The sequence below is a fragment of the Priapulus caudatus genome, unplaced genomic scaffold, assembly GCF_000485595.1.
Source record: "Priapulus caudatus unplaced genomic scaffold, Priapulus_caudatus-5.0.1 Scaffold216, whole genome shotgun sequence".
NCBI classification, from domain to species: domain Eukaryota; kingdom Metazoa; phylum Priapulida; class Priapulimorpha; order Priapulimorphida; family Priapulidae; genus Priapulus; species Priapulus caudatus.
The window spans coordinates 77,761-94,571 of record NW_014577277.1 but is presented as its reverse complement, the minus strand read 5'-3'; the positions used below and the strand labels follow the sequence as shown (position 1 = coordinate 94,571).

General features: G+C 42.9%; 1 protein-coding gene across 3 annotated transcripts in view; it reads left to right on the top strand.

Moving 5' to 3' along the window:
* Positions 1-1,554: 1,554 nt before the first annotated feature.
* LOC106807455 overlaps positions 1,555-16,811 on the top strand; it is a 31,002-nt gene continuing 15,745 nt past the window's right edge. For 2 of the 3 annotated variants that reach the window (XM_014809783.1, XM_014809781.1), the window contains exons 1-5: positions 1,753-1,833; positions 12,816-13,092; positions 13,425-13,580; positions 13,835-13,954; positions 14,378-14,699. In XM_014809783.1, the coding sequence (XP_014665269.1) occupies positions 12,823-13,092; positions 13,425-13,580; positions 13,835-13,954; positions 14,378-14,699 (868 nt within the window). In that variant the 5' untranslated portion in view covers positions 1,753-1,833; positions 12,816-12,822. Of the gene's footprint in view, positions 1,673-1,752; positions 1,834-12,815; positions 13,093-13,424; positions 13,581-13,834; positions 13,955-14,377; positions 14,700-16,811 lie in introns of those variants that run through there. The other variant, XM_014809782.1, reaches the window with a different exon arrangement.

Sequence of the window (16,811 nt, the reverse complement as noted above, 5' to 3'; positions counted from 1 at the left end):
GTGGCGTGTGCGTGTGCGCGCGCGCGCGTGTGTGTGTGTGTGTGTGTAGCGCGTGCGTGTGGTGTGTGTGGTGTGTGTGTAGGCGCGCGTGTTTGTGTGTGTGTGTGTGTAGTGTGTGTGTGTGTGTGTGTGTGTGTGTGTGTGTGTGGTGTGTGGGTGTGTGTGTGTGTGTGTTGTGCATGCGTGCTGTGTGTGTGTGTGTGGGCGCGCGCGCGCGCGTGTGTGTGTGTGTGTGTGTGTGTGTGGTGTGTTGTGTGTGTGTGTGTGCGTGTTTGTGTGTGTGTGTGTGTGTGTGTGTGTGTGTGTGTGTGTGTGTGTGTGTGTGTGTGTGTGTGTGTGTGTGTTGCGCGTGACCATGTTCGTGTGCGGGTGCGACGGTGTGCGTGTATATATATATGTGACGCGGCAATATTTTTACGTTATCTTTATATGGAACGGGGCAATAGTTCGGAAAAGTACAAATTGCACTTGAAACCCCAAGTATTACAAGTCTATAATGTTCTATCATGAAAACACGTGTATACGGTACAACTAGTGCAGATATGTTAATTTATGTTTCTACGCGTTAAACAATTTGCCTTGTTATCGCCTACTACACACCCGGGCCCAAGACACAGGTATGCATTCTATTTGCCCGTACGGTGCCTAACAGGAATAAAAATACGCAGTGGCTACGCGTCCGGTCATCCATTACAAAGCTCAGCACAGATTCCCAAACCCACGTGACGATTAGACCACGCCCCCTTTCAAATCGTTGATTTTACTGGATTTATTATTGCTCCAAAAGTTACAAAAACATATTTTTTTGATAAAATACCTAAAGGTAAGTAATATCAGGGAATTCCCTATTATCTACTTCTGGTAATATTATGGTAAAAACTTATTGTTTATTGTTTTTTACTGAAAAAATATAGTTGGGTTCACATGAGAAATATATTACCGGACGTGTAGCCTGAGAGCTGGGCGTCCAGTAACCCGCGGACGCGCAGCAACGGCCATAAAAATAACCCCTAGCACAAAAAATTGTATAACAACCCTACCCCCTAGGACCCTTGTCCTTTTAGTCAGAGATCGGATAGAGGAGTGCGCGCTAATCCGCTAACAGTCAGTCACTTCTATAACACACATACACTAGTAGCATGCATGAACACACGTAGTATTCTGTAGACTCTCCCCCCCCTCTCTCTCTCTCTCTCTCTCTCTCTCTATATATATATATATATATATATATAATCCACTGGGATATAACAAGTGGGTGACACATTGTATATCATGGGTCAATGCAAAAGGTCAAAATGTAAACAGGGTTAATTTAGTTCACGTCGTGCATAGTAGAAGTTATGCTTGGTTGGTATTAGCGGAATTTTTATCAAGCACCATTATTTTATACTAGCAGAAATTCCTATATTAGGACGATTAGTACTTCCCAGCTCGTACACAGCTAGTGCATAGAAATAGAATAGAAGTGCACACAGTGGTGGCAGCCACTGGCAGCAGCTACAAGATGTGATTATGTTGATGGTGATACTCTCCTATAGAGGGCGCTAAGAGACGCAAAGAGGAAAATTATTGACTGTTTTCAAAGTGAAACGTGAATATAGCAACTTAAACAGGTTCCTAAAAATTGCGTTCATGTTCATATGTACTACTACTAGCTACCAGGACTCATAAGGTAGGTATTATACCGAGTTAATTTCTTGTAATAATTATTTTATATGCGAGAACGGTAGCAGGTCCAGGCGCGGGACTACTCTAACAACATGATCGAGGAAAATGGCGTCGAGTCATATCACTTGACAGTAAAAATGCACAGAACGATGGTCAAAATGAATGGTATGAAGAATATTAAATTAATTATGTATTTTAGTACGTTAATATTAGCCGAGAATGGCTAGTCATGTACGTTTCTGGTGTCACTTGTCCAGATAATCGCGCAGGTGTACGCCTATGATATAAACCAATTGGCGTCCGACGTTGTTGCCGTATCGCACACTGTGGCACTGTGCAATCGCTAAAGTAAAGGTGTTGCACAACAGCAAGGAGCTAAATATTACAATTTGTACAATTGTAATATTTAGCTCTTTGCACAACAGTAGATGGCGTCCATAGGCGGCAGGACTCGCAGCTACTGAGCTAGGGCCTGCATACCTCCCAACTCCCATTGGTTGATACAAATGTAATTAAATTTTAAGTAGCGTTAGGGTTAGGGAACTTAGGGTTACGGATTAGGGTTAGCACTTAGGGTTAGGGTCACAATGCACCATAAAAGTTTTATTAAAACAGGAGTTTCAGGCATGTGATTTGTATCAACCAATGGGATTTGGGAGGTATGCAGGCCCTAGCTGCGAGTGGCGGCAGGCCTGAATTGAATAAGCATCGACCAGAAATTAATTAAAAACACACTGTTACTGCGCTTACACAACATACACTTAAATAACTACAGATTCATGCTTTATGCCCCGCTTGAAACTTTTGCCAGCTCTATGACGCGAATTTTTACAAACTAGTCCGATCACATTTCAAAGACAAAAATGACCAACCGCTCGTTGTGGCTACGCCACCTGACAGAATGTCACGAATACACAACAAGACCAATTTTACTTCTAATGCTTTCTAGACGTCCATGAGGCATCTACCTTGCGTGCATAATGGAAATTATTGCACTCTAATGCCGAATTTCTGCGAAAAAAAATGCATTTTCTAGAGATGATATAGTGCAACGGTGAACAATTTGCAGATGCTTACTGTTGTACACCTCCTTTAATAAGCAGCGAAGATGCGGATCGACTTGAAATTGTAGATGAATAATTTAGAGCCATTCCCTTATATGGGAACCGCATTTCAAATGTGGTATGACTCCAGGAGCAAACTGCATGCAGCGCCCCCTTCCCACACTCAGGATATACCACTGCCACAATGCTAGAACTATTTTTACAGTGGGCGGAGCTCCGGGGAAATCCAGCAAATGGCAAGCCAACGGCCGCGAAGTCGTCGCGGAACAAAACATTAGAAATTTCTATGATTTGCATGTTTGTTGGTGGACAAATTTAGATGTTTTAAGCTGAATACGCAAAAATGTAGCAAAGACAATGTTCGAGAATTAGGTATATTGGCAAGCATCCCGAAAATTCATGATAAATACGTGAACTTAGTTTAGTAAACAGCGTAATGATTTGAAAGTAGTAAATGGGCGCACTATTTCGTATCACTATTTTATCAAATTTCTCATGAAATAATGATCCGACTTTTATTATCTTTGCAGCTTTTATAAGTAAACACCCTATTACATAGGACAGGAGTAACGAGGTCGCTGTAAAACTTATAGTAAAAAAGCGTAAGAAATTCTTACGGAAATCAGCTTGTGGCAGTGGTAGAATTGAGCCAGAGCGAGAGCGCGATCTGTCGTGGAGTTTGCTCCAGGAGCTGAGATATCACTCTCTGAAATAAGACCCCAAAACACAGAAATCAATGGAGATTAATGTTCGCTCCATGCGGTTAAGCGCAGTGTTAGAACGAGGGTTAGGGTGAATTGCAACCAAAAAAGTCAAGATATTTTGATACTGTTAAGTGTTAGAAGTGCCACAAAAGAGTGAAACGAGGATAATTATCTATTTTCTGGTACCAAATGAGTGTAAAATTAGTGTATTTTAATGTAGATGTACGTAAATAACATGTACATATGTACACGGATATGTACATGTTTACATTAAAGCGATTATTGCGAAAATTTCCCAGTGTTTTGACCACTCATGACACCTACCGTTATTGCTTGAGTCACAGCAATTGTCTAGAGTAACAATAAAATGTCTTAGAACCTTCGTATTCACCAAAAACTGCCAGTTTCGAACTACTGGTTTCGAACTAGTTTCGTAAACATTCGTTTTCTGTTATCTTGAACTAGGCGGAAGTGTGGATTAGCTTGTGGCGCCACCACTTATCTGCCATAGACAAAGCATATGGCTCTCTCAAATCATGCACTTGTTTTCAATTAATCACCGACACAAATACAAGTTGACCAATTCTGCCATTAGGCATTGTCGGGACACGATAAAATGCATTGCTGTTACGATGTGTTCATATCCAATTTTCTATGCTATAACTACATAAAATCTTAGTATTTTTAATGTTGGTGTAATCAGTGATATTTTCGCTGTCAGATGAGACTATATTCAGCTACATTTAGTTTTACTGAGCAAAAATCTCGCAATAGTCATTTTAAGATACATGTTTAAATGTCATTTGAACATGCATGTGTGGAAAAACCATGCTATAGGACTTGCATAACTGATTTTCATTAACATAAAACTCAATTATTCGATTTCTTTGGCAGAAAAGCTCTCCTTACCAGGCACAATTAAGGTGTTACACAACAGTAGAGGGCATTCATAGGCGGCAGGCCTGAATAAGCATCGAACAGAAATTAATTAAAAATACTCACACTGTTACTGCGCTTACACAAGATACACTTTATTCATGTTAATTAACTACAGATTCATGCTCTATGCTCCACTCAAAACTTTTGCCAGCTCTATGATGCGAATTTCTGCAAAGTTGTCTGAACACATTTCAAACACCAAAATGACCAACCGCTCGCTGTGGCTACGCCACCTGACGGAATGTCACGAATACACAACAAGACCAATTTTACTTCTAATGCTTTCTAGACATCCACGAGGCATCTACCTTGCGTGCATAATGCAAATTATTGCACTCTAATGCCGAATTTCTGCGAAAAAAATGCAATAAAATGCCTTTTCTAGAGACGATTTAGTGCAACGGTGAACAATTTGCAGACGCTTACTGTTGTACACCTCCTTTAATGAGCAGCGAAGATGGGGATCGACTTGAAATTTTAGATGAATAATTTAGAGCCATTCCCTTATATGGCAACCGAATTTCAAATGTGGTATGACTCCAGGAGCTGAGATATCACTCTCTGAAATAAACCCCCAAAACACAGAAATCAATGGAGATTAATGTTCGCTCCATGCGGTTAAGCGCAGTGTTAGAACGAGGGTTAGGGTGAAATTTGCCAACAAAAAAGCTCTAATATATGCTTTGATCGACTGTTAGTCGGTTAGAAGTGCCACAAAGAGCGAAACCGAGATAATTATCTATTTTCTGTACCACAATGAGTGTAAAATGATAGTCGTATTTTAATGTAGATCACGTAAAATACATGTTACATATGGACAGCGCGATATCGTACATGGTTACAGATTAAGATCAGGGCTGAAAATAACTCGCCGATCCGGCCGATACCGACGGCTTTTTCAGCTCTCGCGCATCAACCACCAAATTCATGAAAATAAAACACTCGGTGATCGCGACTGGAATCCACGCCGAAGGAAATATGCTTTACATGCTATACCTTTCTCCGAATAAGCGATTTTGGAAAAAGATCCTGCAAAAAGAATCATACACTCTGAGCTTTCATAATATTTATCAACTTAGTATACTCAGACATTCAAACTCATTTAAGCTGGTAACGGCCAACGCCTTAGTATGATATACACTCCCAAGCAAGATTGTATACAAGTGTGAGAGTCGCTTGGCAAGGTGCTTAGCAAGTTGCAGCTTGTGTATGTGCCTAAGCAGCAAACTGCGACTCGGGCTAAGTGGCAACATCGCAGTTTAGAGGACGGGTGGTCCACGATTTAATGCGCGCAGTCGAATTGCTGTCTTAAAATTTACAAGTGCCTGCATGAAGACAGTTGGCCCCTATTTAGCCCTGTACGTCTAAAACTACTGCCACAATATGTGAAGTGCCATTAGCAAAAATGTAATTAAAGGTTTCCCAATCCGAGTATAAGCATATTTTTAGTCTATTTGTATCCTCACCTACTACCAATAGCCCAGGAAGAAATGAGCTATCAGTCCATTCGGCTGTTGTCGCCATAAAAACTATCAGATCTGTACCATTACCCTCCCGTAATCTGTTAGGGGATCCTAGAGTCCTATTTTTAGCTCGTCAAAAATAAGACAACTACAACAAAAAAAGTATCTAGACGTCATTAAACAACTTACAATTTCTTATTATAGCAGTACTCAAATTTATACTTAATTTACCATAATAGTTTAACACAGACTTCCTGTAGTCGGAACTCTACGATTTTACGCTTTCTTAGTTCCCTAAAACGTGCTGCCCAAGAAAGAATACATACTGCGCTCCTTAGTCGACTGTGATCACCAACAATACCATTGCTAGCTCTGCGAAAAAAAAAAGTAGCCTGGACAAGCTGAAAAGATGGATCCGGAAAAATAACAAAAGTACCGCCCCCGAAAATTCTTGAAAGAGGATGTGCAGAAAGTAGCCCCCGGAAATATAAACCAAACTTATTCTCTTTCCCTGCTAGCGAGCCCATCTTTACTTAAGCGGACGACGCACAGTGCTCGCCACTAAACCTGAATCCTGACTCCGTGTTATCAGACTAACTATTACATCCAAACACCAGTCTAGCTTAGCCAAAAAAATATGGAACAACCATAATTTTCTCTCCTAGCGTATTGCGCGAGAACAAGCCAAGGTTTTTGCGGTAGTTTGTTCCACTCCACTCTATCTCTTAGAGTCCTTTCAAGAACATGCTAAACGCGGACTGATGCTCCATCTAAAGATTGACAGTCAGTAGATGGTTCAGTTATCTATTCCGCAACGATCTCAGGCATCAGAGCGTTAACAGGGGCCTTGATCGGAACTATGTTACCCGGTCGCCGGACCTGATCCATCGTCGGAGAACGAAAGCCGACAGCAAAATGTGAATAAAGGCGAAGGCTATGATCAATACAACACGAACGAGCAGCATTTCTGAGCAAATGGCTCCCTCACTCAGTTTAAGTGGCTTTATTTATGGAGAGTGCCGTGTCCCCTGACAGTGCAGCTACTCCAGTGTCAACTGAAAGTGAGCACCGCACTCTGGCCGTTCGGTAATGAGAAAGGAGAGTGTCTGAGATTAACATCAGATTAGCACTCAGAAAGTACTAGCAAGCAGTGCAAAATAGTATCGTTAAATGATTATTTAACTGCCTACGCCGCCAAGTATACCCTGTAGTTTCATTTCTTTTTTCTTGCTGTGTCGATGGTTAAACTCACAACTAAACTATTTTAATTCACAATTCGCCCAATTCTTGTTCCTCACTTGCTGTCCATTGTACATGTTGGTAACCAGCATTGTCCGCATTTGACTTCTTTCTGGAGAATCGTGCATGGTGTGCCTTAACACACTTTCATCATTTGCTTGCTGTGAGGCGGCGACAAGCAGAAAGTCAGTGCAAGCGCGCTCACCGGCAAAAACAACTTTTGACCAAGGCGTCCATAAACTTTCTACAAATACCATCGTCCGCTGAAAGGACCATGAAAACACCCAGCTCACCAGAAGCCAGCTTCCTTGATGCATGTGGGCGCACAGAAGAGAGGCTACCTTCTAAGTGCTACTGCCAACCGGTCGCGCCAGAAACCTGTACCACATACTGATATGCTGCGGATCATAACAGAGCCCGACTCGTGCTCAACACTACAAGAAGCCTACCTGCCAGAGACTTGGGCTCCATTGCAATCCTGCATGAAATAGCGGGCGCCGTGGACCCGCTTGCTCAGTATTTCTTTCAAGAGATGCGCACGCCATTGCAGAACGCAGGAAGCCCTACTTCTGACTCTTGAAGCAATGGGCTATTACACTGCGCATATTGCAAAGAGCGTGACAATACGGCCTCCAATTCGTACCACAACCACACTTCCCTGCCACGACGTCTTCGTTGTGTCTCCTCTGTCTATTGCCTGTCAAGCATCCTGCCGGCTCAAACTTGAGGAACGAATGTCAACCGCCTGCCAAGTTCTTGTCTGTACCTCGTTCTGATAGTACAGCATAGTAGTCATCATGCCGAACAACAATATCTATTCCGTCATACTTGCAATCTGATGGCATATCTCACTGTCGTTGTTTATGTATCTTCTTGAAAGTGCCCTCGCTAGGCAGAGGAGCTCGATGCCGTATTACCATGGCATGCCAGGCCATTCCATTAAATGCGTTCACACACGGAACTACCACTGTCAAGTAACTGGACGATATTTTGCGGAAGATTTGCCGTCTTGCGCCAGCGAGCGGTGCAGCTGCTAATGGTTGGAGTAAGGAACCTGGCGCGCCACTCTACCTGAAACAAGAACAGCCATCACTTCGTAAGCCACTCACTGCCAGGACCCCATCCTGTTGGAATCTGAACGCTATAAAAACGGCTAACCCAGGCCTCAGACCATCATCCAACAAACAAGCTGCATTCTACTCTTCGCTCTGACCACATCATATCTGTTTTACCACCCAATTGATCCACTAAATAGACAGATGCTGAGACGTGCCCCAGCGATAAGCACTGCACAGGATGCAGTCTTCGTCCTATCTTCCAACAAGCCGCGATAGGGGGCACCCGAGATCTCCACACCAGCAAGCTGCCGCCATTGAGCCATACTCTCAGATGTACAAACCTGCTTAGTTTCTTCATCTGCACCCAGTTGAAAATGCGAACAACAACACAGAGATAATTGGCGTAAGCAACTTACACGGCCGCAGCCAATATCTGAAGGCATACCTAGCACACTTCAAACCAAGCGTTGTGCTCCTCTTCAGTCTGTATGTGCCACTCTCCTCTTCAGACTGTTAAACTGTCCTTCTCCGAACTCATCTCTATCTTGCACGAGTAGGGGCACAGACATAAGTCGTTGCATTCAATGCAGTCGATTTGCAGCACATCCGTAATGCTTCACCAAATATAACGAACAGCAGACATAGCGCCCAAACCTGAAAGCATGCAGTACAAGTCATCTGACTGGATGCAAAGACAACCCCTGCATCCGACCAGCAGCAGACATCAGAGGTTCTATTCAAGTCTGCAAACACGACCAAAGCATTGCGAACTTGGGTACATGGTTATCCTCTTTTTACACGGTGAACTCTGTGAGCCGGGAACAGACGGTTTCCCGCATAATTCGAAACATGTCGCCAAAACCATCTCTCACGCTCAATTTTGACACTCAATCGATCGGCCACTAGGACTCTGAAGGGGTGAACGCAAGCTATGGCGATGCTCGCTCTGCTGGGGATGATATCCCGCTCTGGGCCCATCACCAGGACAGTTTTGGAAGGCCCGGCATCGGTACAAACTGAACAACGTACATCGCTAAGCAGTTGGACACCGATTCAAATCTCTACCTGTACAGAGAAAGCGTACAGTGATGAACGTCGCGCCGTCCAACAAGGCACACATCGGCCGGCAGACCATTCTAGCAGCAAACCCAAGAAGCCAAGAACTCTTGCTGCTGTGCGATGCAATCTCCTTGCTCCGTCCTTCGCCGTTACTACTATGCTGTAGAGTCTTGAGAGAGGTTCTTCTCCTCAACCATGAAGAATAAAGTCTCCATTGGAACGAAGCAGACTATTAGGATCCAACTTAAATGCAGCGCTGATAGAATCTTCTCTGATTCTCCTGGCTGAGTAAGGTGCGCTCGGTCTGCATCCGTCTACATGCAGTTGGCACTGTGGAAGCAGCATGCAGAAGACGAAAGGCCTTTACTGTCACAGACCGTAGGGCCTCATCTTCCACTAAACCTGCCCCACATGCTTGAAGATGATGCTGAACGAGCACACGTCCTGCCATAAGATTACCGTAGCATGACGATGACTGCCTTATTTACATATTCATAGAACGGTCTGTGCAAGCACTCAGACTCAGGACTGAGAAAGATCATAAAGAAATAAATCAAATTCTAACCTTTCCCTGACCTTGTGTTCGTTCTACTCTTCTGCTCGGTTCATCACCTCGTATCACCGCGCTTGAAAACAGGAACATATTGCCAATGTATAAAAATCTATAACGTCGATGCGTTTCGTGCAGCGCATTCCACCCAAAAGTGTGCCAGGATCTACGCAATATCTGCTAACATTCGGTGATCCCTGCCCAGATCACCATGTTTAGACAAAGTGCATTTTCAACCCTGCTAAGTACATGTTCTAAATTCATCCCTTGAACATGCATGTGTTCAAAAACCAGCTACTACGGACCTTACCGGACCACCCCCTAACTGATTATTCATTCGAATAAACACTGTCACAGTCCACTTCGTATTTCTTTGGCGTATATAAAAGCTTGGCATCCTACCAGCGGAGTTCCAAGGTCCGGGTCGCACAACAGTAGAGGCGTTCGATACCGCGGCAGGCCTAATAAGCATCGAACAAAAATTACATTAAAATACTCCACCACTGTTAGCTGCGCCTTACACAAATCATACACTTTATTTGTTTCAAATCAACTACAGATCCCATGCTCCCTCATGCCTCTGCTGCCTCCCAACACTCTCCTCCAGCCTCTATGATGCGAATCTTCTTGCCAAAAGTTGTCTGGACACCATCTTCAAAACCAAAAAGACCAATGGCCGCGGCCCGTGCAGCTACGCCACCCTGACGGAATGTCACTGAATACACAACAAGACCAGATGTTTACTATCTAATCGCCTTTCATAGACGTCCACAAGCCATTCAACTTGCGTGCATCAATGCAAGACTTATTAGCACCCTCTACTCTCTCATCGTAGTGCCCCGAGATTACTGCCGAACAAAAGGCCAAAAAGGCCTTTCTAGAGCACAAAATTACCAGTACAAAACCCGCGTATAAGTCAACATATGATTTTTCCCAAGTTAGATCCTCAACAATGTCTATATACTAAATGGTGCTTATCCTGAAAAATTAGTGACTCAAAGGGCCCTTCTTCAATAGCGTTCTTAATTGCTTTCTCACTTTTAATATCCTACTAGCTGAAACCCGCGCTACGCGCGGGCCTTAGTGACTGTGATGCATGTGTTACCAGTACAGTAGTGTTCATCGTGCTTATAAGGTTATATGGAGACGCGTTTAATTGTTGCACATTGTTTTTATATAACGAACAATTTTTATTTCAGGCGAATTGTGTTCTTCATCTCTGATATGCAATTTTGTGACCGCATTTCGCCTGCAGTCGTTCTAATCGACGTCGCCTTCTTTCATGCCGGCCCCGTTATTTACTGTATTATGTAAATAATCGCCTAGTACTGCCTGTCTCAACTAACAATGCCAGGGTAGCTGGGCATTGTTATTGCTTGACCCAGCATTTTGCATTTGGCACTGGCAATTGTGTACTTCCCATCGCATACTTGTTGAGCTCATCGTTCTTATATTTACCTGCTGTTTCTTTTTAAGTCTTCATCTGCCATCCTGGAAAACTCTAGCACCTACTTAAAATCTTAGCCCTTAAAACAGTTCTTATCGTAATAAGGCCAGGTCTAAATGGGAAATTTTAGCCTAACATGTTCTTAAAATCTATGTTCTTATACGCGGGTTTTTACTGTAGTGCAACAGTGAACAATTTGCGGAGGCTTACTGTTGTCTGCCTCCTAAAATAAATTCTATGTCGTCCACTTGTTATTATGAGATCTATATGGAAGACCAGTGTTAGAACATTTTATGAGCTAAATAATAAATTAAGAGAATTTTTCCTTTTGTATGAGAATTAGACAAATTTCCAGTAGAAAAAGTCCATTGCCATTGGAAAAGTGGAAATTTAAAACTTGGTTGAACGAACAAACTGAAACCAGCTGAACTCATTTTGACGGTTCTTTGGCCTCACCTGTGTTTGCCTCACTATCAAAGAAGGTATACAATATGACGGGACAGCTGACTAAAATGTTATGCCAAAGAGCAGCAATACTAGCGCTGACAAATACTAGACGCAATACTAGACTGGTAAAGGGTTGCAGCTATGAAGTGTGGTTGGCATTGAAAACATACAGAGACATCAGTTGTCTGCTAAGAAAAGTGCCGATCTGTGGTGTTCTGTGCTGATCTGTGGTGTTCTGTGGTGTTCTGTGCCGAGCAGGACCAACCACAGAAAGAGCATCAACAAACATGATATGGCGCACCGAACAAGCCACCCACACTGTCAAGCGCAGCCAAGGATACCTACTACTACTACTAGTTTTTGCGAATGGAATTTTCAAGAGTTCTAGCTCTTTCCATCAGGAAATAAAAAAATGGAGCGCATAGATACAGCAAAAGGATATAATTATTTGACTTGCTCAATGGCGCTCGTAGGGTCTATGTCCCCCTGACCTCTGTTTGACCTGGCTCGTTTAGCTATTTCTGACTAACCCTAACCCTAACTCTAACCCTAACCCTAACCCTATATATATTATATGTTATATATATATATATATTAGTCAGAAATAGCTAAACGAGCCAGGTCAAACAGAGGTCAGGGTGACATAGACGTACCTTATCTGCCTCAATGGCTGGTTTGTATGCACCGTATCATGACAACTCCCAAGTAATTCCCCATCTTATTCTTAATGAAAGGATAGACAAGGCAAACCACATTAGTGGTGAATTATTGGTATGGAGATCTGAAGCCGAGATTACCGCCAGGGCCGGTAGACAGTGCAATATATGCAAACTAAAAAAAAATGACAGAAAATTAATACAAATATACATCTCATAAAATTGTCTCCATAGTGATGTAGCGACAACGCACATACACTTGTACATGCATGCAGGCATGCACGCACACAAATGGCATGGACAGGAATTTAAAGCGTTTCATTACTTAACTTGCTCGCTCGATTGATGGAGAATAATAAAAACATTACCAACTATAGTCGCGGCTATGATCTAGGCTTGTAATACTATGTTTAAATATATTTTTAAGGGTTAAATTATCAATATTAATTGTACACTACTACAGTACAAAACGTAGTACTTATAGTCTACATAATGCGTAATGCGTAATGCTACATTTTCAGACTTCAAATGGCCGAGGAAGAAGAGCAGATGTTTTTGACGAGACAAGAGGTTGTCTACACAAGACAAGACCAGCCTGGAGTATACTATATTGCAGCCAGCAAACCAGAGGATACGTGCTCGACCCAGCTTACGGACATTTCCTTACCTCGGTCATCCAGTGGATTTTCTGAGCTACCTCTTTCGGCAGTAGCAAGTGAGCATTCTGATTTCGTCTGCACTGAAAGCAATGATGATGCTGTTGACCAAATTGTCAACATGGCAGAACAACAAAATGAGGCAAGTACACAGTAATCAACTTTTTCAGACAACTCGCTTTTGTGAGTTGTGTACATACATGGAACTATTTTGTCAACAGACAAATGCAGCTGAGCAATTTCTAAACTTGATTGTTCAATAATTGGTTCATATCCATCTTTGGTCATTAATTGTCATTTCATAAAGTTGCATAACGTTTAAAATGGTTTCACAGTCAAATAGATTGTTAGCAGCTTTCAAAAGTCAAATATGAAGAATAGTGTTTACTCCTTGTTTGTCATATTCACATGTCTTTCGGGCACTGTGTGTAAACAAATGAATTGGAGCATAAGAAATAACATGGATACTGACAGGTATCGGCCGTGACGCTGGAAGAAGCGGCAGCATCTATTCTTGAAGGCAATATCGATGCTTTAGATGAGGAACCAGGGGAAAATCAATTGTCAGCAGATGGAGACCTGCAGATGTCAAACACGATCCCTAACAATACTGGCGAGCACACACACGAGGTAAATACTGTATACATATAATCAGGCATTAAAATATGTTATTGGTGCAGAAAACACTGCTAAGAAACCATATTGAAAATAACCATTCATCACCTTTCTGTATTATGTTACGTTAATTATGTTCTATGTTTGTGCCACATGCTAATTTGTTAAAGTTTAATGTCAGTGAAACATAAAGGAAACTGTGTGTTGAGAATAAAATTATAAAATAGTGTAATAAGGGTGCTCTTAGAAAATTCATTTCTATATTTCAGCATGAGGTGGAGAACCAAAAGGAAGAAAATGTGACAGTTGCTGAAGTAGATGTATCCAACCCCATTGAGCTATCACATAACATAATTGTCACCATCAATGGGAAGAAATGCATCCTACAGGTACCTAACTCTACATGTATATGAATGAACCCACAGTGGTTACTATCTACAATGTAGTAGATAATGTTAGTAAAGGTTTTATGTGAGGGGTTGTATTATATTTGTCTTATCTTACCCTGACACCTGATGTGTATACTTACACCTGTGAAACCCATTGATTGTTTGCTACATGTCGAACAGTTGACTAAATGCTAGAGCAGAGAAATTGGAGTTGACTAGTTAGTTACAACAGCCATCAAGACGAAAATGTGGATCCATCGAGAAAATATTCAGAGATGTGTGAATTCAGCACTAGTATGGCATCGATTTCTCAAGTTTCTATTGCTTCCGTGTTAATGCACCAGGTGTGCGACCATTAAAACCAGCATTTCCTATCCGCCTCTCGCCTGTGTTGTCGATTCCAGTACAGAGTTTCAATTTCAGCAGGATGCGGCGACAGGCGCGATGGTTGGGTACCCGCTCCGGATGGAGGGAGAAGCGCCAAAGCGTAGGAGAGGTCGACCGCGAAAGGTACGACCTGAGCCGGGAACCGTCGAGGCACCCACCGACGCAAGCAAAGGGAAGAAGCCGAGCGAGGAATGGGAGAACGAAAAGGAGCAAGGGAACAAGTCAGGAGAGGAAAAAGTACCGGAGGAGGAGAAGGAAGAGGAGAAGGCGGCGCAGGGCCTGCTGGAGCTGCGTCATTCGTCGGGACTCACCGTGAAGAGAAGCAGCCGGAGAAGGAAGCCGGCGAGAAAGTTTGAGAGTACGTGCGCTGAACGCGAGCCGTGCTGCGCACTCGCGTCGCGACGAGTCAGCTTTCCCCCGAACTCCCGATTTACACCGATCATATCTTTTAGTCTAAATACATATCGTAACCGAAAAATTATAAAAAATATGCAAATAGGGAAAAATTATCATAAAAAATATTAATTAACAGAAAAATATCGTAGGTCGTGCCGATTTTATGATTGGCATGATCGAGGAAATCGAGTAAGATGTCGTACCAGGGTTCTCCAAGAGCACTTCTAGCCTGGCGGCCCGCCAGGCTATCGTCGAGCCCCTATGTTCGCTCCATGCGGTTAAGCGCAGTGTTAGAACGAGGGTTAGGGTGAATTGCAACCAAAAAAGTTAAGATATTTTGATACTGTTAGTGTTAGAAGTGCCACAAAAGAGCGAAACGAGGATAATTATCTATTTTCTGGTACCAAATGAGTGTAAAATGAGTGTATTTTAATGTAGATACGTAAATAACATGTACATATGGACACGGATATGTACATGTTTACATTAAGATCAGGGTTGAAAATAACTCGCCGATCCGGTGATCCGACGGCTTTTTCAGCTTCGGATCAACACCGGATCATGAAAAATAAAACATCGGTGATCCGACTGGATCACCGAAAAATATTTACATGCTATACCTTTCTCCGATAAGCGATTTTGAAAAAGATCGCAAAAAGAATCATTACATCTAGCTTTCATAAGTATTTTGAACCTTAGTTATACTTCAGAAGCATAACTCATTTAGCTGATAAGGCAACGCTTAGTGATGATAACACTCCCAAGCAAGATTGATACAATGTGTGAGAGGTGCTTGCAAGGTGCTTGCAAGTTGCAGCTTGTGTATGTGCTAAGCAGCAAACTGGACTCGGCTAAGTGGCAGACATCGCAGTTTAGGGGGAGGGTGGCAGTTTTAATGGCGAGCGTGAAGCGGTTAAAATTTATAAGTGCTGATGAAGACAGGTTGTATTTGTACGTTAAAACTATTGCACAATATTGAAGTGCCATAGCAAAAATGCTAATTTAAAGTTTCAAAGTATAACATATTTTTTAGTTATTTGTACCCACACAGGCCCGTAGCCAGCTTTGTATTGGGGGGGGTTCGTTTTTCAATGTTTGATGTGATTTACTTTACACCTGTGAAGACCCATTGATTGTTTGCACAGTCGAAACATTTGACTAAGATGCTAGAGGCAGAGAAATTGAGTTGACTTGAGTTTAGTATACAAACAGCCATCAAGACGAAATTGTGACCATCGAGAAAATATTCAGAAGATGTGTGAATTCAGCAACAGTATGGCTATCGGGATTCTCAAGTTTCTATTGCTTCCGTGTTTAACTGGCACCCATTGGTAGTGGCGACGCATTAACACCAGCATTCCTATTTCCGCTCTCCCATGTGTTTGTCGATTCCAGTACAGAGTTTCAAAATTTCAAAGCCAGGATGCGGCGACAGTGCGCGCGATGGTTGGGTACCCGCTCCGGATTGGAGGGAGAAGGCCAAAGCGTAGGAGAGTCGAGCCGCGAAAGTACGACTGAGCGGGAAGCCGTCGACGGCACCACCGACGCAAGCAAAGGGAAGAAGCCGAGCGAGGAAATGTGGAGAACGAAAAGCAAAGCAAGGGAACAAGTCAGCGAGAGGAAAAAGTACCGGAGGGAGGAGCAAGGAAGAGGACGATGAGCCGGCGCTAAGGCCTGCTGGGCTGCGTCATCGTCCGGTCGGACTCACCCGTAAAAGAGAAGCAGCCGGAAGACAGGAAGCGGCGAGAAAGTTGAAGAGTAAAACGTGGCGCTGAACCGCGAGCCGTGTCTGCGCACCGCGTCGCGAGACGAGTCAGCTTTCCCCGAAACTCCCGATTTACACCGATCTATTTTTTATCTAAATACATATCCGTAACCGAAAAATTATAAAAATATGCAAAAGGGAAAAATTTCAATAAAAATAATTAATTAATTAAACGAAAAATATCAGTAGGTCGTCGCCTGATTTTAATGATATGGCGATTGAATCGAGGAAATTCGAGTAAGACTGCGCGTACCAAGGGTTCCTCCAAGAGCACTTCTAGGCTGCGGCCCCGCCAGGGCCATCGCTCGA